The sequence below is a fragment of the Myotis yumanensis genome, unplaced genomic scaffold (genome assembly GCF_028538775.1).
Source record: "Myotis yumanensis isolate MYYU_CA2020_CCGP unplaced genomic scaffold, mMyoYum1.0.hap1 SCAF_13, whole genome shotgun sequence".
NCBI lineage: Eukaryota > Metazoa > Chordata > Mammalia > Chiroptera > Vespertilionidae > Myotis > Myotis yumanensis.
In genome coordinates this window covers 12,316,415-12,344,108 of record NW_027223764.1, presented here as the reverse complement: position 1 = coordinate 12,344,108, position 27,694 = coordinate 12,316,415, and the positions used below count along the sequence as shown (strand labels likewise).

Here is a 27,694-nt window from a genome sequence, read left to right as displayed (position 1 = left end):
CTGATACAACTAGAAATCTACATGTAAAATAGTGAAGCTGGATTCCTACCTCACACTATATGCAAAAGTTAACTAAAAAATGAACCACAGATTTGAATTAAAGAGCTAAAACTGTAAAATTCTTAGAAAAAAAAACATAAGAGGAGATCTTTATGACTTTGGACCAGGCTATCATTTCTTACATATGACACCAACAGCACAAGCAACAACAACAACAAAATAGATACATTGGATTTTATCAAAATAGAAAACATTTGTATTTTAAAGATCACTATTAGGAAAGTGAAAACAAATTATAGGAGAAAATACTTGCAGAATATATATCTGAGAAGAGACTTATATTCAGAATATATAAAGAACTCTTAAACTAAATGATAAAAAAGACAGCCCAATACAAAAAACAGGCAAAGGACCCTGGCTGTTGTTGCTCAGTTGGTTGAGCAACAAAAGGTTGCTGGTTTGATTCCCAGTCAGAGCAAATGCCCAGGTGGCAGGTTCTGGGTCCTGGTCGAGGTGTGTATGAGAGGCAACCAATCAATGTTTTCTCTCTCTCTCTCTCCTTCTCTCCTTCTCTCCATCTCTCCCTCTCTCCTTCTCTCCCTCTCTCCATCTCTCCCTCTCCCCTCTCTCTCCCTCTTACTCTCCCCCTCTCTCTCCCTCTCCCTCTCCCTCTCCCTCTCCCTCTCCCTCTCCCTCTTTTTCTCCCTTCCTCCCCCTCTTTCTCTCTCTGAAATCAATTTAAAAAAAAACACAGGCAAATGATTTGAATAGGTATTTCTCCAAGGAAAATATACAAAAGGCCAGTAAGCCCATGAAGAGATGCTCAACATCAGTAGTCATTAGGAAAACGCAGGATATCACTTCATACTTACTAAAATGGCGAACTAGTGTTGCTCAGCAACTTTGTGCCCATCCATTCATCATACCAGCTACCATTGATTGGGGGGGAAGGTCCTAAAAGTCTACTGACCTTGCATTTTGGCCCTTAAAAGTTGCTGATGTTATTATCATCTGATGGCACTGCACAAATGATTCCACATTTTACAAGTAAGACATGTAATTAACCACACATAAGTTTACAATATATTATATGGTGCTACTACCTAATGTAACTTACTTGGTAATGAGGAAAGATTGAGCCTCTGTGGCATATAAAAAGGGTATATAGTTAAAGGTTTTTGAAAGCCTCTAATTAACAGTAAAATCTAACAAAATTAAGACCATATATTGAACGAATGTGGTAATTGTATCAGTTCCACCTAAGGTATAATAAAATAAAACTTGATTGTATTTATTAGATCTTGAACAACAAAAGTTTAATAAGTATAATTGTGTGGGAAGGAGAAACAGCATTGCCCAGAAACCAGGAAATAGCTACTGATCTAGTTTTCTGATTTGGCATATAAAAATGATGGCTGTTTTTCTTTTTTAGTCTAACGATGGGAAACTGACACCCTTATTTTTAATTTATGTTAAAATATTAAGGAAAAGAAATTTATTCTTTGTACTTTTTAAAATACATAGTATGAGTCCAGTTATAGTACTGAATTTTCAAGGGTAACTATAAAACACTAAAAAGTAGCTAAGCATTGGGAAGTATAGGACACTTATTTAATAGAATTTGACTATTTATGAAGCTATGGAACCAGATAAATATAGAAATTACATTATTAAACAGTATGCAGGGTAATATCATTTGTCAGAGAGACATGCAATTGGTACATTTATTTTTGTATGCAAGTAAATGAATATTTTAATTGTATTTTTATATGGGTAGGAATGCTGAAAACTGTAGACAAACTAAAAATAGCTGTTAGAGTACAGAGATAGGCACCTGTTACAGTAAAAATTGAATGTTACATGAGATAGAGATGAAGTAATGGGTGGGTTTTGGAGATAAAATTTATGGTTAATAGAAGAAGCATAGCCAGGATGAAATTACACATCTAAAATGCAGCCGGTGCAATGAAGTCATTGCAGTAGTTTCTAGATAGATTCACAGTCTCTATATTGACCTTTGTCAGAAATAGCTCATTAAGGCTAAGCTTTGTACTCCCTGACCCAGACTGCAAGGTGACAGAGGCTGACTCAGACAAGGATTGCATTCTAGAAACCAAGTGTTCTCAGACCTTCAGTTATCCAATTCCTAAAGTTTAAATCAATTCTACAACTGACACATGGAAATAGATGAGATCATTAGTCTTAAAAATAACCCAGAAATATTATAACTTGAAACTTCTAGAAATAAACAAATAATTAAATCAGATTTTAAATAACTTATATGGTAGACATGATAGTGAAGATGTATGTAGTAGCTTTTTTATCCAAGTGATTGCAGAGTCTATATCTCAGTGTAGCTGTACCTTGTTTAAGGAAACACTTCCTGCCCTGACCGGTTTGGCTCACTGGATAGAGTGTTGACCCATGGACTGAAGGGTCCTGGGTTTGATTCTAGTCAAGGGCACGTACCTCAGTTGCAGGCTTAATCCCCGGACCCCCAAGGTGTGTGCAGGAGGCAACCAATCGATGTGTCTCTCTCATATCAATGTTTCTGCCTCTCTGTCTCTCCCCCTCCTTTCACTCTATAAAAACCAATGGAAAAATATCCTCAGGTGAGGATTAACAACAGCAACAACAAAACACACACACACCAAAAGAAACAAAACCCCAACTTCCTCTCAAATTATGAATTGGTAATTTAAAAAAGGAATAGTTTAATTAGATTTTCCTGATATATTTTAGATAATGCAGTATAAAAACTTTATCTTATATGCAACTTTGAGGACAGTGTTTGATCCATACAACTGACTATACCTTTTATATTAATGCTCATAATAATTATACAGGAGCAGAATTCTAGATTTTAAGGTAATATGCTAGTTTGCTAAATTCCTTTGCTGCATATAGTAATTACTGCAGTGTAAATGTTCTTGATAAACATTGTTTTAATAATAAATGCAATTCAAACACTTTTTCTTAAACTAGCATCTTCATTTTAATAAATTTCTATTTTGGTGTAAATTTTGGCAATTTAGACATGCAAAGAGATATGTCAGTAAGAAATCTTTTTATTAAATGAGTGACTTCTTTAGTATCTTGCATTTATTTATCTTTTAAAAATGAAGAGATTCAGATTCTTTTGCTATATTTTAGCTTTTGTAGAGAAGAGGGTAGTTATTTTGTACTTGCTTATATTTTTCTACGTATTCTAGTAAATAATGCCAATTGGAAGTCCCATGGGTGTTACTAGTGAACAACCACAAGTCTCAGGGGGTATGATTCATTAATGAGAATAGAATTTCCTAATATGGCTATTTGCTAACCAGTTCTTGAAGGCAGATTTGCTTGGAAGATAATTAGTTCAGCTCCAGGACAAACACATAACATATTGCTTATATTTATATCTTCTAAATCAAGAAAAGTTTACACTTAACTCATAAGTAAATGACTTTTGTTGTTATTTTGGGAAAAGCAAATGGAAAAAAAGTAGATTTTAATACTATACATGGTTTAAGAGCTAACACAGGCAGCAACACAGGTGACTTCTTTGGGGATAGGTAACACGTTGATGTGAGAATTGTACCAGAAGTCAGAAGATAATAATTTCTCTTTTTATTTCTACTACTGGTAGACTGTGGATGTCATCTCAGTTATCTCACTTCTTGGGGTCTTGCATTCCTTGGCTGTAAAAGGAGGGGACCTAGATGATCTCCGAATTCCTTCCCTACATGAAAAGTTTTATAGTTCTATGAACATTTCTTTATGGTACAAAATTGGGGCTCTTTTTTCAGACAGTAGGATAAGACACAGCAAAGTCGGGGGGCGGGGGGCTGGTGGTGCAGGCTATACTGTCTCCACAGCAGCAGAGAGTCTCATAAATGTAAAGTCCTGCTTCTGTGAGGCAGACCCTTCCTGGCTCAGGAGAGACATTTTTCAACTTGAGAGCAAAACTAGGCAGCCCGGCAACAGTGTGGAAAGGTGGCTGTGTGTACAGTCTCTGGCCGGTCCTGGAAGTGCCTGGTGAGCGTGCCCAGCAGTCCCACTTCCTCATCCCACCCTTCAGCCCATGCTCCTGCAGACTTCCTTCAGCATAGGCACTGAACGTACCCAGCGTGCCCTTGCTGACATGGCCCTTCAGTTCCTCTTTGGATAATTCTATCTTAGGCCTTTTGCTTATTGTTTTCCCATAATGTTTATTACAGTGACTATTCAAACTTTAAAAAAAAATTATCTTCATTGTTGAAAGTACTTCAGATGCCCCCACCCCCCTTTTCAAAAATCCCTTCAGCAGAGTGTGAGGCAAAAGCACAAAGCTAGGCATTATCAGTATCGCATTCTAGTTTAAGGGTAGGGCTTTAGTTTCTCTAAAATTAGGTGGTAGAATGGAATGATCATTAAGATTTCTTCTAGTCTGAAAAAATTCTGAGATTTTAAGTACTCAGTCCCATTTTTTACTCTCAGATCTAGTTTTTGAACCCATATCTCCTGGCTCCTGGTCTAAAGATATTTCTCTGTATATTATTAACTCCTGTTTTCTCTTGTGCTGAAAATATAGACTCCTGGTTCAAACTTCATCTTCCCCTATATTTTCTTCTATCTTTATACTTTTGGTTCAGATTCCTTGACCCCTCTCCCCCCACTCCCCTTTTGAACAAGAATAACAAAAATGTTTATAATAACCAAAAATTAGAAGTAATCTGAATTCCTATCAATAGGGGAATGGCTAAATAAATGATATTACATCCATAAATTTGGAGCAGATAAAAAGAATGATATAGACCTCTATGTGTATATGTGGAGAGGTTTCCAAGACACATTAAGTGAAAAAAGCTAATTGCAAAATATTTCCAGTATGATCTCATTTATTTAAAAAAAATACCACATTCATATATGTAAATATATTGGAAAAGTTCTGGAAAGATACATGTCAAACTGATAAACTTTCTATGGGAAAGGAAGCAAGAGTCAAGGAGAAACTGTCATGTTGATTTTATTGCTAGAGTTTTTTGTAGTAAGAATGTGTTACTTAAAAAAGATTTTTAAAAGGCAATAACGTATGGGTAATCCTACCCATATATTTTCATAGACAATAAAGCTAGAAAGGATCTTAGAAAGTCACCTAGTCTAGTATCCTTATTTTATGAATAAGAAAGCCTAAGTCCCTCCAAGTTGTCTGTTTCACCGAGTTGATTAATGACAAAGTTAGCATGAGAATATTCTAATCCCAAAACCAGAACTTTTTCACACTGTCTTCAACATACAGCTAATACATACATTTTTTATGAAGTCTCTTCTGATTTTGCAAAGTGTGGTATCTCCTCTAAATCCCTATCTGTTCACTGTTTGTGTCACTTAGGAATTTTAATCCACACTACCTTATTCTGTAATGTTCTCCCTTTCTAGATTATATAAACATACTAGAGGCCCAGTGCACAGGAGGGGGTGGGGGTGGAGGGGGAGTGTCCCTCAGCCCAGCCTGCACCCTCTCGCAATCTGGGACCCCTCAGGGGATGTCCAGCAGTGGGACATCCCTCTCCCAATCTGGGACGGCTGGCTCCTAACTGCTCGCCTGCCTGCCTGATTGCCCCTAACCACTCACCTGCCTGTCTGATCACTCCTAACCCCTCTGCCTGCCTGATCACCCCTAATTACTCGCCTGCCTGCCTGATCGCCCCTAACCACCTCTGCCTCGCACGCGCCCCCCCCCCCCCCCCCCGCAGCTTCATCTGGAATGACGTCCAGAAAGTTGTTTGGCTGTCCAGTCTAATTAGCATATTATGCTTTTATTATTATAGATTCTGTGAGGGGAGGGACTGTAATTTGTCTTTGTATCTGATACAGTGTCTTGTACATAACAGGTTCTTTAGTGAATTAATAATTAACATTTTTGTTTGTTTGATATTTGTAGTAGGCTATGCACCTTGTGTTAGATTGAGAGAAAAAAGTCAAATTCCATGTCAAATAAATAGCTCTGTTTTTTGTTTTAGTGTGTGTGTGCATGTGTGTGCATGTGTGTGTGACCTGACACTCCAAGATAGAAAATATGTTAGGAAAGCACATAGTTAGATATTTGCTACCCTGCAGATATCTTCCCTTTCCAAGGAAAATAGTTTTGTTCTCCATTCCTGCTTCAGAACAGTTTGTCCCCATAGGATATTCTAGGTAATATGACCCACTTAGGAAATATGTGGTGATTGTGCTTCATAATGGGACCTCAACTAAAGTTGTACCACAGGAAAATGCCTCTTGAGTGTGCTGGTTATACAAATGAAAGTACATTTCTTTCTGTATTTGAATTTACACAGCAGACCAAGAAACTCAATTATGACTTAAAATTTTACTGTAAATACAGTGCCATAAAAGCTGTGACATCCTTTTTAATTGTGAAAGTATCTCCTCAAACTGTTTGGAGTTTATACAGGTTTTGCCCTTTATGTGTTGTCACCCTTTTTGTCTGCATAGCTCTGTTACTTGATATTAGCATCTTATTAAATTTCAGCTTGCTTTTTGGGCTAGAGACTCTTCCCTATGATTTTTGTCTGCAGTTGTGTTCATCCTGTTTTGCTTCTGATTTTTTGGTAGCGTGGCTTATTTTGATAGCTGTTTAATTTGACATCATTAAAAGCTTGTATAATTATTTAAACAGATTATTTCATGGAAGTTTCCATAATTAGCTGAAGATTGTTCTTGGGTGGAGCCTTAGGAAGATTTATTCTTTTTTGGAAAGCTAACATCTCTCTTAGTTTAGAATTAATAGCTTTAGGAAAACATCATAGAATGCTGGGAATTTCCATCAATGCTTCTAGCCAAAGAGATTGTACTGAAATGGCCAATTGGTGCTCACAGGTATTCATTTAGAGCCATTTTTATTATGCCAGAATTTAAAAATATGTATGTGTATATGTGTATATGAATATATATATGTATGTCTTTGTTAAAAAAGCAGTTATGAATTTAGCTCTTTTGAAAGCTGTGAAGTAATTAAAATAGAGATAACAATTTATTAAATAGAAAATTATCTGTGACTCCTTTAGTGTATTTCAAATATGGTATATTAAAACATATTCTTGCTCCATTGAGCATTTTATTAGAAATTTTTTAAAATTATGGGACTGAGAAAAAAAATCTCATAGACACTGACAACAGTGTTATGATTGCCAGGGAGAAAGGAGGTTCGGGAAGGTGGAGGAGGGTATAGGGGGAATAAATGATGATGAATAGAGACTTAGTGGGGTGGTGAACATACAATACAGTGTACAGATGGTGTGTTGTGGAATTGTGCAACCTGAAACCTGTATAATTTTGTTAACTACTGTTACCCCAATCAATTCAATAAAAAGGGGAAAATATGTTCAACACATTTTGATCTGCTGTGCTTAGAAGAAAAGATATTTGTGATTAGATTTTCATTATTCTTGAGATCATGGATTTTATTTTCATGAAGATAGATATGTAGATTAATTTACTTGTGATAAAGATAATAGGCATTTGCCAGTCATTTTCTAAATGTTTAAGAATTTGTTACAGTAAAATTTTTTATTTTAAAACTGTAGTCAATAATGCTTAGTTTAGTAATATTTATTTGAATGAAATAGAAAAAATTGATTTTTAAACATTAGCGTTAGGGCATTTTCTGGTTTAGTGTTTTAATTTAAAAATATTTTTTTTCAGTTGGTAGTCCTCAATGGAGAAACTTTCTAGAAACAATATAAAGAATTATAGTCTACATCTATTTAGGATTTCTTAGTTTAGACATAGCAAAGTGGAGCTCAAATACATGTTTGAACTTGGCAGCTTCAGTTTGCAAAATGGCCTTATTTTTCTTGTCAAGTGAAGCTTAGAGATTTCTCCATTTTAAAAAATACATATTTTTATTTCAGAGAGGAAGGGAGAGGGAGAGAGAGATAGAAACATCAATGATGAGAGAGAATCATTGATCAGCTGCCTCCTGCACACCCCACAATAGGGATCAAGCTCGCAACCCTGGCATATTCCCTGACCAGGATTCGAACTATGACTGACTTCCTAGTTCACAGGTTGACACTCAACCACTGAGCACACTGGCCAGGCTTCTCAATATTTTTTATAGAGCTTTGAGTACTTTAGTACAGAGGGGTTAGATGCTAGTACAGGTGCAATAGACAGTGGTTAGGAATAAACAATAGTTAAGAATTATTCATCTTTTAGCAACAGTTTTACTATTTCCATTAAAGTACAATTTGACCTCCTCTCTAAGTCTGTCCTCTTCCCCACCTTTTGCATTTTTACTTGTGATCAAATATTACAAAATATGTTAGGGGTATGTTTTTGTAATATATATGTATTGTCATGGAGGACAACCATCATAGTTTCCCAGAGCCATCTGTTTGAATCATTGGTATGACCAGTTATGACATTTTTTCTCTAAGATTGTAACGTCTGTATGTTTTTTCTATCTTGATTCACTTTATTCCAGCCTGATTCACAAATTATAGAACAGCTTGTATTTGGCATAACTATAAAAAAAAAATCCAGTCTCTTCTACATAAGGTTCTTTTTCTATTGGAAATTTCATCTTTGCAGTTAAAAACATTTGTAAACATAACACAAATTAGATAGAGCCTAGCAACTTTGCAAGACTGCTATTTTTGTAACGGAGGAGGTTTTCCTAAAGAGAGATTTGGTGAGCCTGGGCTCTGAGAACTCCCGTAAGCAGTCGGAATTTACTGCTGCATGGATTGGGTCAGGTGACAAGGAAATAGGAACTGTATTTGCTGTCTTGAATGTTCAGGATATTGGTGTGCTTAAAAAAAATAATGAATAGATTTGGGGTCTTATTTTTCATCTTTTAAAGGACCCTTCATCTTATCTTTTGTTCCCTGAGATTAGAGGTGTTGGTAATCCTGGAAGATGCTTTAGGACTCTCAGCCTATAATATCTCTAATATCTGAAAGGAAATGTAGCCAAGTTGGGCAAATTTATTCTCCCAACTCAACCACCTTCTTTTTGGTTGGAGCGCCTGTTTTTGTGTTCTTGTTGCTGAGATGTACTTAGGCAAGAGAGCCACGCAACCTGCCCAGATGAGCAGCCAGGATTTTGATTGGCTGTGGTAACAAAGGGGAACATGTTCCCTCATCCTGGCTTTTCCTTCTTCTCAAAGCCACACAGCAATATAGATTTTTCAGGGCTGTTCTCCTGGAATCAAAGTGTAATAGCACTTGTATAACATTCCTTCTTGGACAGAAAAATATCCTATATAATAAAAGCCTAATATGCAAATTGACCAAGCAGCAGAACGACCCGTGGAACACTATGATGTGCACTGACCACCAGGGGGCAGACGCTCAACACAGGAGCTGCCCCCAGCCCGCAGGCCCCAGGCCAGCCAAAGCAGGTGCCAGCAGGGGGGTGGGGGGATCCCCCCGGGGGGATCCCCCCATCACCCTGACGGTCGCCCCTGGCCCTGATTGCTGGCCAGTTCAAGGGACCCTACCCATGCACGAATTTCATGCATCGAGCCTCTAGTAATGGTATGGAGTTGAGGCTGGAATCACACAAAATATATATTAGATCTCTGATTCTTCTCATTTAATTTTTTTCCTGGGCTGATCCAGAGAAGAATCAAACTAAAATTTAGACAATAAAAATAGAAACAAGTAAAAAAAAAAGCGTAGTGGTGCAACCTAGTTATAATTTGAACCCAGTTTTTTACTGGAAAGAGTTTGCTTTTTATGAGACTATTGTAGTTGTTGTTACTCCATTGAATACCTTTTCCTTTTCAGAAGGGTTTTAAAAAGTAAAGTAGTTCTTAAGGCATGTTCACTTTCTACCTACCTAAAAATGCTCATCTGTCAGTGTCTAAATACAATACTGAAAAATTCTTTTGCTTTATCAGAGGAGAGCATGCTCAGGATTGATGCCAGGTGTTGTGTGAGGCTGCCTCCAAAAGTTACTCTCAAAAACTACTCTTCAGTTGGGCCCTTTGTGGTCAGAAAAAAAAGTGTGACATAGTATTATGAAAGAGAAAGATCAGAAGAGTTTAAGTAACTCTGAAATAAAAAGATATACCAAAACATTAATTATCTGTCATTGTCAGAACTGTGATGTTTGAAATTCTATGAATCTTATTTTTCCAGAGGTTCCAAATGCCCAATGGGTTAATTACAGATGGGCCAGCAATTTCTCTTTGTTACCTTTTCCTGCCCCAAAATTTACCCTCCCCCCAAAAAACAAAATAAAAAATAAACAAAACCCCCTGCATTTTAATTCTGGGGAAATTGTACTAAAATAGGACTTTCAAAATAATCCCTGGCTGGCTTGACTGAATTGGCAGATATCCAGCAATGCCAAACCATTTGCCGTCTGCCAGTGGTAAGCATGGTCACCACTTTTAATCATTTAGTTCCTTATTTCAGGTTGCTCATACTCCGTATACATTGTGAATATTCATTTTCCAGGGATGCAGTCATTCTTAGGCCAGAGTGTTCCTGTCCCACTTAATAAAATGTGTCTTTCCTTTTATGTAGACACACCCCCTTAAAGTGAACTATTATGCTAATCATCTTATTAGCAGGGCCATTTTTTAAAAGGCATTGTGCTATTTTCATTTTATGCTTCTACATGAACATTCACATTACAATGGGACATTCTTTGAGTGTGCTGTTTGTGTTATGTAGGCTCACCATTTTATTAGGGATCAGTAGCAATGTGTCTTCCTTTCTCTCTGCCATTCCGGACTATGATTTGATCTAATAAAATAACTTCACTGGGCTGTGGGGTAGAATGGGCTGTGAGCGTTAGATTTTTAGAGAAGAGTAGACTAATGCCTGTTACGTGCATTTTGCATATGAAACTAGGGCAGGGTCTTACAGAACATTATCACTGTGTCTCCGAGCTGACTTGCCGGCACGTAGGAAGTCTGTTTTGATTTCAAAATGTACTTTTACCCCATGGTGGCGGGTAGGGTACAATACTATTGACATCACTGGGTTTCAAATAGAAAATTAACAAGTAGCTACTGTTGTGATTGCTGATTGCCTTCCCAGTCCCTGTGAGAATGCTTTTTCTTTTGGAGAGCAACACTTCTCAGCCCCTTGGAACCATTAAAGCAGCCAATGGGGGCTGCCAGAATAGGGATGAACACCAACAAAAGGCTGAAGATTAGAAAAACAGTCAATAATGCAAAAAAAAAAAAAAAAAAAAAAGCCTTTAATCAGTTTCCAAGTTGACGTGAAAGGTAACTAATTTTTTAAAATGTCTCTTGCACTCACAGCTAAGTTTTGACAGGAGGCCAGGTTCAGAGCCTGATCTCTCCTGATCTCTTTAGAGAAGAGTATCCTTTCCCTCCACCGCCACCGCTGGAGGGTTGCCAAAGGAAAATAAGCTATTTTGTATTTAGAACAAATTGCCACTGTGTTCCCCAGTGATGTAGCCCTATTCCCCAGACTTTGGGACTTAGGATACAGAAAGTTCTTGTGTGACCAAAGAAGAAATATGGTGAATGAATACATTTTTGTTGTTTTTCGTTGTTGTTTTTAAAAACCACACACACACACAAATCCTCATCAACATAGAGGGGATGAGATGTATGCATGGAATGTAAATTTAGCTCAGAATGGACGTCAAGTGAGCAATTTTTGTTAAGTTACTTTGGAGATTGGGTTCCTTGTGGGAGTTTCAGTGAAGAATATAGGCCTTTGGAACCAGATGTAATTTTTTTTTTTCAAATGAGGCTGTCAAAAGCCAAGTCTTCCTTAGAGATGAAAGCGTGACAGTGAAAAAACCATTTGTTTTTGTGTTCTGCATTATGGAGCCTTCATCTGATCAGCAGTCCTGGGATCCTGTAAAACTGTGCAAACACTAATTTCTCATGTTACCAGATGGGATAAAAACTATTCATTTAACTCCCCCTCCCTCTGCCCCTGTGCATTGTGAAGTACTTCTTTTTAGACTTTCCCCTCACATACCTGAGTTTTCTTAGCTGTTTCTTTTCTATTTTCTTCTTAGTAATTGCCTTAGTATTATTACACTTGTTTTTATCACTGTTTATTTGTTGAACAACAGATGGAACAGAGGCCACACTTATATCAGTTATATTTTCTATTTGCTAGGAAGCCTGCTGTTAATAAACTCTAAAAGTCAAAATTGGTGCCATAAAATTTAATTTAAAAAATTTATTTTTGAATTTCCTTTGACATTGTTGTCCTAGTCCCCATCACTATAAATCCTTTGATAATTCACTCTGTTGTAGTGTCTGCAAATCTTAACCCTATGCTTCACTATTAAAAGAGATGTCGAGACTCATAGTTAGAGAGCAGGCACACGGCTTGGGGGGTGGGGGTGGGTATGGGGTGGAGAAACTGAGCAAAAAAAAGAACTCAGGACATGGACAACAGTGTGGTGACTGTGGGGGTGGAGGGGGATGGGTGGAAGTGGTAAAGGGTATAGAGAGGATAAAACGTGCTGGACAAAATAAAATAAAATTTGAAAATAAAATACGAGATGTCGACTCTAATCAAGAGTTAAGTTGGAGATTGTTGGTTACTCTACATGTGGTCATCTTTGGCGGTGACCTCAGCTGCACACAAAACAACCCAGTGTAGAATCCTGGCATCCATAAGCAGATCTCTAATGAATGTTGGCCTGATTATAGTCTTTAGAGGCCTCAGTATTGTACCTCAGCTTTGGTGAGCTTAGAGAGTCCTAGATAAATCCAATGGAAATCGTTACATACCTCCTCCCCACGGTGGGCCAGTCTTTCTCTTGGTATTTGAAGACCTGAAATGACTAAAAGAATGGATTTAGTCTTACCTAGAAGATAATTAAAATATGATGTGATTGGTATGAAAATCAATTATTAATTATCTGAGAAAGGGGTATGGCAAGGAAGGCCTCATGGGAGAAACAGTAGTTTGACTGTGGGCTGACAAATGCGTTTGATGCGCGCTAGTTGGACAGTGGAGAGAAAGGCATTCCAGGTAAAGAAATCAGTAAATGTGAAAGCGCATTTGGTTTGTGGAAGAGGTTTTCAAGAAGTGATGGGAAGTAGGGCTGGGAAGGTGGTAGACAGAAGGGTAAATTATAGCATCTTCAAACGAATAAAGATTACTACTGACATCTTTTAAAAATCTTTACATCTAGTTCAGTGACATAATAGGGTGGAGTTCATTGTTTACTGATGATCATTGTTATTGCCTGAGTGGCCACTTCATCTTCCTCATATCTCTGAGATGGAAAGACTAAATAAATGTCAGCCTACACGGAATCTGTGTAGTTTGAGAAAGAATATGTTACTATTTTGTCATTAATTTGAGTACTCACAATTTCTCCTCTCTCCTGCCCTCTCTTCTCCTCTGTCTTCTCTCCTCTTCCTCTCTCCTCTCTCCTCTCCACCTCCCCTCTCTTCTCCACTCTTCCTTCCTGTCTAAACCTTGGAAAGACATGATCCCAGCCGTGACTCGGAAGTGAGGTTCTGAGATCCAGAGCTGTCATAGTGATCTACAGTAATGTGCTCTAGTAGTTTGAACATAGATTCCTGGGGGTCCTCGGATGCAGTGTGAAATAATGAAATTTGAAGTCTTATTTTCATCATAAAAGTATACTTTGCATCGTCTTTGATTTTATATAAAATACTGCTTTTCTTCAAAATCTTTGAGGAAAACTATGACTTCTGGAAGGCACATTATATTTAACTTTCTGGCTTTAAATACTCTCTGGCTCCCTACCCTAAGAACTACTAAGATTTTATTAGGAGAAGGTGATTTTTAAAAGTCTTCCAAGAATAAATAACATGTATCTCAGCTTTTCTGATTTTACTTATCTGTATATAAATGAGTCCTTTTAGTGCTTAGGTGGGCAGTGTGTGTGTGTGTGTGTGTGTGTGTGTGTGTGTGTGTGTATTAGGTAGTATATATAATGTATATAATTTGAAACTTCCCTATAACACTTGTTGATATTCCTCTCTGGTTATTTTACAAGATGCCAGTTGAATTAAGAGGAATATTAATGAAAGCATCTGTTTTTGAAAACTAAGAAGAGGGTCCCAGATAGTCTCCTGAGTTTTTATTTTGTTGTCATCAAGCCCCATGATACCACAATCAGGTATAACTCTAGGAAAATGCCACTTAACCAAGTTAATACCTGGGAGTTAATAGTCCATGTATGTTTTGCAAAGGAGAAGATACATACGTTGTAAGTGAAACATAATTACCATATGCCATTTTATGGGAACCGCTTGTCTACACTTTCGTAGTTCACAAACAAAATACGCTGAATCGTAGAATATGATCATATTTATTTTTTTAAATAAAATTCATGAGCAGCATGAGTGTGCTTGCTATCTGGATCCATTTTTAATGTCATTTTTCATAAGAAAAGGAGGCAGGCAGTTGTTTTGAAGTTTAGGAGATATTCATAAGATTCTCAACACATTAAACTTTAGAGAAATGTTGGAATATAAAATGTGTAGGATAAGCATTTAGCTGATGTCATGTGCAAAAGTGTGTAGCAAGTTGGGAAACCTGGCCACAAGCCACTGCAGCTTTGAAGAATGTGGCTCAAGGGAGAACTCAAAGCCCATTGCGTAACGTTCAGCAGAGAGGAAAATGCAAGTACTGTCCCTATCACTTGACTTGTTTTCCATTTTTATTTAGTTACTTGGCAAAGTCTTGGCATCCCGTCGTGGAGGAATGAAAGAGAAGTTCCAGTGAAGGACCGTGCCCTCAAGGGCATCAGCCAGTGGATGGGTTGGGAGGCTGGGCAGGCTCGTTAAATTTCTTATTGTTGGGCAGAGGGATTAGAGTTTCCAGAGACGACTTGAAAAACATTGTCGTATGATACTTGCAATTTTTTCCTGAAAGGGAATTCTTTCTTCTCCTTCAACACTGTTTGCTTCTTGTGGTTGATACATACCTATGCTTTAAAATATCACAGCTACTCGGAGGGTCCATTTAATAGCAAAATCATTTCCCCTCACATTCTGTGATATTTCAGTTTTGCAGTAGAGTTTACAAGGTTTGAAATCAAGGCAGCATTGGTTCCTTCAGAGAAAACTGATCCCAATCTACCAAAATAAGAGCCAAACAGAGTGTAATTGTTCCTTTTCCCACAAGGGGCTTGCCCTTTTTGAAGGTGTGGGTAATTTTGATAGGACCTTCTGTCTAACAGGGTTAGGCACTGAGAATTGCCTCTTCCCCTGGGTAAAACCCACTTTTAAATGTCATTTTAAAATAGACCTCAAAGTATCTTTGAAAATAAAAGTACTTTTGTATCTCTCCATTGTCTTACCCCCTCCCGCTCAGCAAGGGAACTTCAGTTTTCTCATAGGGCACTTCCTGCTGCAGTGTCTAATCCTAACTTTGCTCCCTGGTTAGCATTTACTGAACTTTTCACAACACATGGATAGCATAATAAAAACGATGAAACTAAAATTTTTCCTAATTTAGTTTTTGTTATGCCATCCATGTGTTGTGAAAAGTTAAGTAAATGCTAACCAGGGAGCTAATTTTTTTTTCTCAGTTTTGATCAAGTCTAGTTTCATAGATTTTACAGTGTCAGGATTTTTTCTATTGGTTGCTAGTCTAGTGTTCATCAGAATAGTCAGCACAAAAGCCTTAACTTTCCCCAGCCTTCTTACCCTACTTTGATTAAAGGTGCAGGATTGTACCTGTTCGGAATCCTTGTTGTCTGCCAGCTCTTCCACTCCTTGGGGACATGAAAAACAGCATCTTTATGATACTTGCAATTTTTTTCTCAGTGCGTAAGGATTCTCAAATCAAACCAAGCTTTTTTCTTCTGTCTCTTGTCCTCTTTTCTTCCTCCAGTATTGTACAGCCCATGGTTTGTCAGGCACACACAGGAGGCTCCTGAGCCACCAGTCACATGAGAATGAAGGCAAGAAGAGAGAGGAGCAGATGGCATCAAAAGATACGCCTTTCTAGGTCGTTGGTGGTTAAGCTTGCAATCTGGTTACCAGCAGGGAGACTATGGGAGAAAGGGTGGAGAGGAGCACAGCACCATTGTCAGGGAAGAAGAATTGTGCCAGGCAGTTGACAGTCACAAGGTGCCCACTGCTCTTAGAGGTGTGCTCCTAAAAGTGGCATCTAAGCACATGTGGACAGCTGTGTGCAGTATTTGGATGGCAACTTGGAAAGTGTGGCTCCCACCCTTGGTTGGCTACTATCCTGTAGCTGCCCTTAACCCTTTGTCATTCTACTCTCCAAATGCCTGATTCAGTTACAAATACAAAAACTGTAAGAAATGACGTTTGGGCCGAAACCGGTTTGGCTCAGTGGATAGAGCGTCGGCCTGCGGACTGAAAGGTCCCAGGTTCGATTCCGGTCAAGGGCATGTACCTGAGTTGTGGGCACATCCCCAGTAGGAGATGTGCAGGAGGCGGCTGATCGATGTTTCTCTCTCATCGATGTTTCTAACTCTCTATCTCTCTCCCTTCCTCTCTGTAAAAAATCAATAAAATATAAATAAAATAAAAACAAATAATAAAAAAAAAGAAATGACGTTTGGCTCCCACAGATACACTTCTTCCCACAGGAGAGAGAGGACATGATTCATCTCTCATCCTTTACACTATTACCTATTTTGGAGAACTGTATTTACGAAACAGAAAATGACACCATTGGCCTTTGCGGGACGTGATATCGCATGTAAGCCATATCTTGGAGTGCGCTTGTAATTGTGGTACTTGACTGAAGGAATGTTCAGTAGTGGCTAATAACAAACAAATATTAGAGAGGACAGTGTGCTTTCCCTGTTCAGTGAGGCATTACTTACTCCTTGACTCCCATGGCTTGTGCATTTCCTGATGTGACTGCACTATTGCAGATCACCAGACTGCTGAACTTGGCTTATAACTTTTAAAAATAGAATTCCACTTCAGTTGTTTTCCCTTGAATGAAAAAAAACTAAGGTATTTTAAATTTTAGGATTCAACTTGATCTCAATATATGAACTTGTTTCCTTTACTCTTTTAATTCCCTTGAAAAATCCTTGCTTTTTCATAGACAAATTCAATATCCCTGAAGCCCAAAGTCAAGTTTCAACCTTTTATAAGTCTACCTCCTCCAATTACAATCTCTCCTTTTATTCAGTTTCTGTTGCCCTTGCTAGCTGTATGACTCATTTCGTTATGAACCACATGAAACAAAACAATATATTTTGTTCTGTAGTCTAGATTTTACACTGTTAGAAGTGTACATTTCTTTTTTTACGCCTCCCACTCAAGCAAGTGTTTGGATCATTGCTGATTATACAAAAGTCATGTAATAAATATTCAACTGGATGATTAAAAAAGAGATAGAAAACATAAACATTTTAATATTATATTAGTGGGTTTCTGCCCAGATTTTAATATGACTTTTACTTGTCTCAAAAATAGGATATTGACCCACCCATTTTTCCCCTTGATGTAAAGAATCATTCTGAAGTTATTTTTCCAATATGTACACTGAATTTCTAAGAGATATTTCCTATACGTACACTGAATTTCTTGTTTAAAGGAATTTAAACAAAATTGGCAAGTTATTCTTATGGCAACATAATTGTTAACTTTACTGGTTAGTTGCTTTGCAAACTTATTTACATGACTTAATTCAGAGCTCCCTATTGGGAGCCTCTAGTTAATAGTAAAAGAGCCACCAGTCTCTCCAACGTCATATCATGAGTGCAGTTGTTAAGCCTATGCTGTAATGAGCCTAATGAAGAGTTTAAAGGCTTTTTTTTTTTTTTTTTTTTTTTTTACTGTGGATTTTGTTTTTTTTAGTCTGCTCAGCATGAGCACTCTGTGATCATGTGAAAGACTTCACCTATGAGGTTTTCCAGTTAAAAATGAACATTTTATTAAAGGCTCTGTGATTTGGGGGGGGAGAGTGACTTTTTATTAAATCACTTTAAGGGGAATCCATTGATTTAGGGCAGGGGTCCTCAAACTACGGCCCGCGGGCCACATGCAAATACAAATATTGTATTTGTTCCCGTTTTGTTTTTTTACTTCAAAATAAGATATGTGCAGTGTGCATAGCAATTTGTTCATAGTTTTTTTTTAAACTATAGTCCGGCCCTCCAACGGTCTGAGGGACAGTGAACTGGGCCCCTGTTTAAAAAGTTTGAGGATCTCTGATTTAGGGAAAATAAAAAAAATATTTTATCCACATCAGGTATGCCAGGTTTCAGCCTGGAACTAATTTATTAGATTTGAGTTATTGAACTCAGGAGAGAGATTTGGAATGGAAATATTAACAGACCTTCCTAGCTTGGCTAGTGGGTATTGGAAGAATCTTAACAATTCATCAGCCAAGTCTCTGACCTTACTACCTTTAATCATCCTTGCTTGCCTACCCCTCTTTCAGATTTGCTAGCATTTGGAATTTCACTTGACATTATTTCATGTATATTAAGATAGATAAAGCATAGTTTGGTGAGTATGCTAATAAAACCATTTTGGCCTTCTTTGAGGAGAAATGGAAGATGTGTTTTGTTCCTGGTACAGTTGAGACAGTTGCTGCTAAATGCTCAATTATAGCTCTTTAAGGAATAGGGGTAAACCATGAACACATTTGTGAATTTTCTTTCCAGATATATGATTAACTGCTGAATTACATTATGCCTTATGAAACACAGGGCCAAAGATGCAGACTAGTATTATTTTAGAGTGGAAATTTGTACCCAGAACTCTCATCATAGTGATCATAGTTCCTTTAGGGTATAGGGAAGGTAAATCTATAAGGTTGTCTGCTAGCATTTCCAGGAAAAATTTCCTAACTTGCCCATAGGATAGGTGGATTAAAGAATGCAAATGACTTTTAGTAAAGAATTTTTCACCTGGCTTTTTCCCATATGTAGAAAATTGCAGGTGGGTAGTAAGAGAAGAGGGAGAGAGACAGAAATAAAATGAAAAACAAATGAGTGCCCAGCTAGTGTGGCTCAGCAGTTAAGTGTCGCCAGTTTGATTCCCAGTCACGGCACATGCCTGGGTTGTGGGCTTGATCCCCAGTAGGGAGCATGCAGGAGGCAGGCGATTGAAGATGTTCTTCTCTCGTCGATGTTTCTATCTCTCTATTCCTCTCCATTCCTCTCTCTCTAAAAATCAATAAAAACATACTTTAAAAAAGATTATCTTTAAAAAACAACTAATGAGCTGGTACGCAAGGAACTGTTTTATAGGTTGTGGTTTCAGTAGTTAGAATTGACCACAGAGCCATATATTTTGCCTAATCCTATCCTAGCTGGTCACAGAATTTCGCTGTTCCTATTGTGTTGGATCATATGAAGTTGTTTTTATAAGTGAGAAATGGTTGAATATCAGCATGATACATAATAACATATAACCCTGTAGGACAGCTGTGTGTGTGTGTGTGTGTGTGTGTGTGTGTGTGTAAGGTGGAAGGGAGGATATGGAAATCTATGAGGATTTTATACTTCCTTGGGTTACCCCGCTGAAAACCCCTATTTTAGCCTTCAGTTTTAGCTACTCAGAATCAAATACAGTTGCCCTAGTATGCTTTCCGACTTCCACATTACATTAATACAGTTGAGATAGTTTATGGGGCAGGCTAAAATGAAATAATCTCTGACAGATTACCATTGGGGATAATAATCTGACGTGGCTGGTAGCTGTGGAGTACAGCAGAAATGGCAGGTTGAAAATCAGTAGGCATGCCTGCACTTGCAGATATGGAAGTAGGGGTGTAACATGGTTATAGACTGAATAATGTGCAAATTATTATTTGTCTTAAAATAGGTTTTAGGATATTTCTAGTGGAATATTCAGACTGTGCTTATTTGACTTTTTTGTCTTTCTTAGACGAGCTCATCTGCGCCTATGTTTAGAACGCTTAAAAGTTCTGATTCCACTAGGACCAGACTGCACCAGGCACACAACACTTGGTTTGCTCAACAAAGCCAAAGCACACATCAAGGTGAGAACCTTTACTTTCATATTTGCACAGGATTTTCTTGGTCCTGGTTTTATTGGAAGCAATGATTCCTATTCATTTACACCAACTAGCTCACCGTGCCCTCCTTAATAACTGAATCAAGAGAAATCTAAAAATTTATCAGCTAATCTGATGGGAAGGAGCAACATAACCTGATGAAAGTAATTGTTTTGACAGCATGGCCGTTTGAAGAGCTGGGAATACTTAGGAAAATAACAATTACTCTGGTGATACCCAGAAGGAAGGCAGTTCTGCCCTCTGGTGGAGATGACTTCATTTGGCTGTGTCCCTCAGTATTTTTCCATCAAACTACACTGCAGAGCCAGTTTCTCTTTCGTGGAGATAACTTTACAGACTTTGAGAATTGCATACTGTTCTAGTAAATGTGGCATGCATTATACACACACCCCCAAAAAAGTAAAGAAATAACTATTTTTGATGTACTTATGTGTTTTAATACACACACACACGTATTTGTAGTATATTCATTCATGTCTAACAAAGAAATCTTTTGAGATGTTAGGTAAAAATCAGTTTTACTGTTTGTACTGGGTTATACACAAACTTAAATATCATTTTAGAAACTTGAAGAAGCTGAAAGGAAGAGCCAGCACCAGCTAGAACACTTGGAAAGAGAACAGAGATTTTTAAAGCGGCGACTGGAACAGCTGCAGGGTCCTCAGGAGATGGAACGAATACGAATGGACAGCATCGGATCAACTATTTCTTCAGATCGCTCTGATTCAGAGCGAGGTAAGCAGTGTGCTACTTTCCTAATGAAATACTAAGAATCCCTTGTGTCTGTATTTAGGGAACATAGGTTGGGAGGCACTGTATTTGCTTTTTACTCTTTGGCCAACATTGTAATATTCTAGATTTTAGGCAATCACAACATTGTCTAGTAATGCCCATGTGAACTATAGAACTTTTTTTTGATTATATATGTATTTTTAATTTTCTACTTTGAAACAATTTTAGACTTAGAGAAAATTTTTCTGTAGAAAATTACAGAGTTCTCATATATCCTTTACCTAGGTTTCCCTAATGTTAACATCTTTATATAACGATAATGCAGTATCAACACCAGGAAATTAACATTCATGCAATACTGTTAATCTATAGGCCTTATTCAAATTTTACTAGTTTTCCTACTAATGTTCTTGGTCTGATACAGGATCCAGTGCAGGATTCTACATTGCATTACATAGTTCTTCAGTATTTCTTTCATGACCATGACACTTCTGAAAAATATTGGCTCGTTATTTTATATAGTGTTGCTCAATTTGAGTTTTCTGATATTTTTCTATTAATAGATTGAAGTTATATATTTGGGGGAAGAAAAATCAGAAAGTGATAGTATGCCTTTCTCAATTTATTGTATCAAGAAGATACATGATGTTGATATGTCTTATTACTGGTGATATTAATTTTTATACCTGTGTTTTAAAATGCCATATCCGTCATTTCTCTTTCCATCTATCCCAGAACATTTGTCTCTGGCAGAATTTAAGAAGAAAAATCAACCAAAAAGAAATTATTTGAATTTTACTGATCTACTCATCTGTAGCTCTTACTACATCAGAACTCACACCACAGTAAAGGATCCCAGAGGTAAACTCTGGTGATTTTAAACTTTACATTTGGGAAAATTGAGCTCATGAGATTCTTGAGGTTTCTAAAAAAATTTTTGCAAGATTTCTTGTTTTGACTTTTTATTATGGAAAATTTCAAACATATACAAAAGTAGAATAATGAACTCTCATGTACCTTAACATCCAGTTTTGAACAGCTGTCAACATTCTGTCATTCTTATTTCATCTGTTCTCCCACCGTCACCCGCACTCTCACCCTCACCATTTTCTCTTGAATGTTTGAAATCAATCCCAGAGAACACTATCATGTTTCCTATAAATACTTCAGTATGTACCTTAAAAAAATAGGACTTTAAAAATAATTATATTATTATAATATCCCATAAAATTAATAAAATCAGATGCTCTTATTCAATGCCATAATAGATATTTCTCAAAAATGGCATTTTACCTTTGGTATGTATGAATTAGAATCCAAAGTCCACATAGCATTTGTTTGTGCCTTTTAAGATACTTTTTATCTATAAAATTTTCCCTTCCCCACTTTTTTCCCCCGAGTACCATTTATTTATTATAGAAACTAGGTGGGCCATTTTTCTTATAGAATTTCCCACATTTTAGATTTGGATGATTGAGTCTTCATGGTGTCACTTCATGGTGTCTTATTTCCTGTAAACTAGTTGGTAGATCTCGTTGGGTTGATTAAATTCAGGTTCCTTTTTTTTGAGGCAAGAATACTTCATAGGTGGTGCTGTGCACTTCTTGGTGCATCAGTATTGTGTCCAGTTGTCTCACTCTAGTGAAAACATTGGTTAGTGGGTTCAGGTATTGTCATCTTGATAATTTTATGAGAATGTTTCAACCTTTCACTTAATAGTTTTAGCAATCATTATTGCCCTGATAATTATTTCAATGGATGTTACAAAATAGTGATTTTCTAATTTTATCATTCTTCTTATGTTTAACTTTTTGTTCTATAAGGAAGAACATTTCCTTTAGAGGTTACAGTTACTCTGAAATAAAGTCCACATGGGGAAAATGGGATGTTTGTTTTTGTTTTATCAATTTTCTGAATAAGTTGGTGCCTTGGTAATAGGGCATTTTGTTTTGCTATTTCTTTTTTATTACCTTATGAACTCAGTTTTCATGTATTGAATGTGTTCAAGTCCATTGTAGTCATTCTTTTTCTTTTTAATACTCAAATTTTCTATATTCTGTAGGAGCCTTTTAAACTGGTTTTTTTTTTATCCCTTTTAACACACACTAGGAGTCCTTAGGTCTGTTGTTTTTCTTATGTAAAAGTTTGTTTTTATGTGGCACTCAATTTTGAAGAACAAAAATTTACTAGGGGCAACAGCAAGAACCTCTAGGACATGCTACATTTATGAGTGACCGTGAGGTATAGCAGAAATACTCTTGAATTAGGAGGCAGACCCTGATCCTAGTCTTTTTTTCTAATGCTTACGCATTGTGACCTGTCAGGTCTTCACGCTTTAACTGCTCTTCCTGATGTTATCTCCTCCTTGTACCTACCCACCTCCAAATTTTAGAGGTTGTATCTTCATCACTATAGTTCTCATTTTTTTAGTATCCCCAGTATATTAGTTACCTTATCTCGTATTATTCTTGTTCTTACCTGACAGCCCTCTTTCCCAGTAACTTTTAGTAACAATCTCTATTCCATTTGGCTAGAGCATGTCTCATTTTACTTTGTTTTGATTTGAGTTCAGCATGCTTTGTTAGATAGGGTGTCTTCATTTTATTTTGCAATTGGAGGTTGAATGCATATTCTGTGATACTAGGAAACACTAAATAGCCTGTGAAGCATTGTGGTTATGAAACAAATAGTTATGAATTCATAGGATTATTTGTACAGCTTGTTTGGACAGCTGCCTGCATTTTAAAAACAGATCTCTAAAACTTTTGAAGCAACAAGCCCTTTTGAAAATTATACTCTTTGAACTAACTTACTCTGTCTTCTTGGGCTCAGCAAGAATCCACTTTTCCTAAAGCAATTGTGATCAGTGTGAACCCTTAAAGTCAGTGCCAAATGTGAAACATTAGGCTTTGAATTTGTTTTAAGAGAATTGAAGAACCTTGAGTTCATTCTAGCTATTATGGAAGAAAACAGCTTTTCAACTGCCTTTTATTTTTTAAAATGTGTATTGCTTTTTATATAATATTGGTGATTGTATATGTAGTACTTAACAGTTGAGATATCAACCGATAGCTGGGTAATATGTATTTAGACTTTTTTCCATCAAATTTGATTTTTGAAGTTAAATACTACCACTGACATGCCTTTACTATAGAACTCACTATAATCCAGAGACTTTAAGCATTAGACCTTCATTTCAAGCTATATTTGATGCAAGAAAATTAAATTGAAGACAAATCCCATAGTCTACTTTATAATGACAGGCTTATTTTGGTTACTGAATAGTCAAATATCTTTATGATGAATCTTAGAAGTCTGAAGCACTGTTGGTAGAATGATACTACCAAAGGCCTGGGCGGATAAATTTTTTAGTTTGTCTATATTAAGTTTATGCTTTCCTCCCCTCCACCCCCCTTAAAGCAACTCTGATTAATAAACAGACTGAGAATTAGTTTCTAGTTTAATGCAAAACAGATGTTGTTAAACCATTTGGGGTTGGGATCTTTTAATATTAAGCACTAATTCCCAAATAGGCCAAGTGCTTTTGGTGGGAGGTCCAGACAGACTGGCGTCAAAGGCTTTAGTAAACTTGCTGCCTAAATTGAGACCACCACTGTACACCAGACATTCCCTTTTGTAAAATATATCCATGTCTCTTCACCTATGGTTCCTTCTGTTCTCCAGACATCACTCATAATAAACTTGTTTAACAATTATTTTATACTATAAAAAGTAATCACTTTTCCTCGTTAGTTTTTTAAAGTGCCCATAAACTAGATTACTAATGTTCTCTTTTTCCCCTTTGGCAGAGGAGATTGAAGTGGATGTTGAAAGCACAGAGTTCTCCCATGGAGAAGTGGACAATATCAGTACCACCAGCATCAGTGACATTGATGACCACAGCAGCCTGCAGAGTATTGGGAGTGACGAGGGTTACTCCAGTGCCAGTGTCAAACTTTCGTTCACTTCCTAGAACCCAGCATGACATAACAGTGCAGGGCAAAATACTCACTGGGCCAATTCAATCCAAACAATCTCTTAAATTGGGTTCATGATGCAGTCTCCTTTAAAACTAACCTAAACAAAATCATACTTGAACAAAAGGGTCAGAAGACCTCTATTTAAGCAAATACTTAGCAAAATGTGGGGCAGAGCCTCCCCAGCAGAACAAATATTCATTAATATTCATTTTTGAAAATCACAATTTCTAATGGCAGCAGAAAACTTGTGTGAAATTTTCTTGACTTGATTTAGTTGATTTGAAAGGACATTGGAAATTCCATCCTCTTTTTTTCTTTCCTAGATTGCTCATAGTGTAGACACATTTAAGAATGGTATTCTGAACCCTCCCTGAGCTTTATGATCCTAAAAACAAAATCAGATCTATAATAATGGCAAGACAAGATAATCAGGCATTAATCTTGGATAGCTACACAGCTATTAAAACCTAGCCTGGGCTAGCTTATCATGAAGCCTGTGGATGATCAATTCTTTAATTAAAAAAACAACAAAAACGCACACATTCATTTCATGCTCTGCGAAAGGAGAGACTCCCATGAAGCCTTTTGAAAGGGATCATCGTGCAGCTCAGCCATCTGTTGGATTCCATGCTAAGCAAGCCAACCTTACCCTGCATTGTTAGCACTAGGGCACCCAGCCGCCAGCTCGTTAGCCACCCTGGGGCAGTTCATGCGTGACAGCCTCTCCCACATAGGGCCTGAGTTCGGATTGAGGGGCCAGAAGGAAAAAGCTCCACGTGCCTCTGTGTCTGCATGGGCCAGAAGAGTTGTGCACGCAGATTAGCAGGCCAAGGTCTGAGCCACGGCAGCATTTTTATTTCAGATTTTGATAACTGTTTGTATGTGTTAAAAACCAAAATGACATCTTTTTAAAGCTTGTCCATAAAAACAGATGTCTTTTATAGTGGAAAAACATGTGGGGGGAAAAATCATCTATTTTGATGCAGCATTTGATAATGATAAAACGCCTCACTCTTTATAGTGCACAAAGTGAATGAGGTCTGAGCTAGGTAGGAAAAGGTCAATGCTGTTTTTGTCTTCTTTTAGAATCATTACCAGCTTTTATCCATCTGATATCTATAGTAGACACACTATCATAGTTAACATAGTTAAGTTCTGGACTTGTCTCATTTTAATGTAAAGATTTGCTTCCGTTTTCCTACAGGCAGACTCTCTCCTTCCTCACAGTCCCACTGTGCAGGTGCTATTGTTGCTCTTATCAATATTTTCAGAAATGTTATTTTAAGTGAAATTCCTAGCCTGCACTTTGATGTCGTGTGTTCCCTTTGTCCTTCAAATTCCCAAATTTTCTCCCTGGCCTCACCTCTCCCTTACCCCAGGAAACCTTCTTGGAGACCTCCTTACCCCTTTGACTTTAAAGGCTCTTTGAACTTTGTATACTTTAAATAATTTAACTACCCATAATTACTTTTTAAAAAGCTTTATGATTTTCATAACTTATTGCTGATTTTAATGGGTTGTTAATTTCAGTCCTGTAGTTTTATTTTGTTTAGATAGGGCTGGGCAAGGAAAAAGAAAATAAAGACACCCATATTTAGCAGTGCAGTTGAGTTGTGTGTGTAATAATTAGACTATCCTTTGTAAGTAGCACTTTAACAGCTTTCACTGCTTCTATGTATGAAGTGTACCATCTCGGTCATACACAAGGCCTCAGCATATACTTACTTGTTCTTGTGCTCTTCCTGTGCCTCAAAAATATTATATCCTTGATTGTGCTGTTTGAGTGGAAGAAATTCTTTCAAGTACATGTGTGAAAAACTGCATGCCTTTAGAAGCCCATTATTAGAACTTGCTACTTCAGGTGCTGGGGACTCAAGGAAAAATATAAATTCATTTCTGTGGCCCAGGTAAATTATTTCTGGTTTCATTTTAAATTCCTCTTGGCTGGGTCAAAATGTTGCTCTTATGTTGCTTACTTTTGACTTTCCCGAGTAAGACAGTTTGAAGACTCTGCTAACTACCATGGAAAGTAAATGGAAGCCAATGACTAAGCTGCCATTTTTACTCCCATGGCATTCACTTGCATCACTTGCCTAGGGCTGGAATTTGGGACGATTCATTCAGGTGAACTTGAGGTGCTGCCATTTTGTTGTATGTGTATTGGATGGTGGGCTGAGAAGACTTTGTCACGAACCTAGAGTACCTATTTCAACTGCCCCCTAAATTACTCCTTCCCTGGGTTTGTTTTACTGGGGGAGGGGGGTGGGTTGTATGATGAGTAAGAAGTATTACTTTTTTAAAAGACAAATCGACTTTGAAGATACAAAAGTTAATTGCAAGAAATAAAAATTGTGAATGAATAATACCGAGTGCTTTTTGTACCACCCCTCTCTGTGAAGGAAAAATATATAAATGAGCATCTACACCTTGAGGCAACTGTCACCTAAATGTCTGTTGATACTACTTCAGTAGTCCAGAATTAATGGCAATTTGAATCAATGCCATTTCCTATAATTTAACAGGTGCCTTCTTGACTGATAATTCCACATAACCTAATTGCAGATAGTTTATTGTATGTGATACTTAACTGCTTCAGGTAGGACACAAAGCCATGTCATGCATAGCTGTTCTCCAAATAACTTTTTAAGGAATCTCTTTGGCTACACTTATAATTCACATTGAAACCTAGTCTGGAAGCTCACCTGAGAAGGTACCCTGTATGGAAAAGCCTGAGTGATGGTGCAGGTAAATTTTATTTTAGTGCATATTACCAAAGAAGATTGTGATGATGCCACTGTTTCTCTAGTTTCTGATTAGAATAGGTATAACTCCTCTGGTGACAATGACAGCTTTTAGTATTATAAAGGAATTTTAGGTGAGGATTACTGAGGCAAAACTCCTAACCGAAGGCCACACTGCTTCCTGGGTCATTTCTCATGAGAAAATTGTTTAGTCCTTGGGAAAAGTTTTTTGGTGAGTTTCTCTTCTGCTTAAAGCAACAAGCTGCCTTTTCCCCTTTTTTTAACTTCCACCTAA

At 37.3% G+C, this 27,694-nt stretch overlaps 1 protein-coding gene across 3 annotated transcripts in view; it reads left to right on the top strand.

Moving 5' to 3' along the window:
- MXI1 (MAX interactor 1, dimerization protein) overlaps nt 1-27,007 on the top strand; it is a 70,609-nt gene extending 43,602 nt beyond the window's left edge. For 2 of the 3 annotated variants that reach the window (XM_070432310.1, XM_070432312.1), the window contains exons 4-6: nt 19,796-19,910; nt 20,510-20,681; nt 24,488-27,007. In XM_070432310.1, the coding sequence (XP_070288411.1) occupies nt 19,796-19,910; nt 20,510-20,681; nt 24,488-24,651 (451 nt within the window). In that variant the 3' untranslated portion in view covers nt 24,652-27,007. Of the gene's footprint in view, nt 1-19,795; nt 19,911-20,509; nt 20,682-21,413; nt 21,569-24,487 lie in introns of those variants that run through there. The other variant, XM_070432311.1, reaches the window with a different exon arrangement.
- The last annotated feature ends 687 nt before the right edge of the window (nt 27,008-27,694 follow it).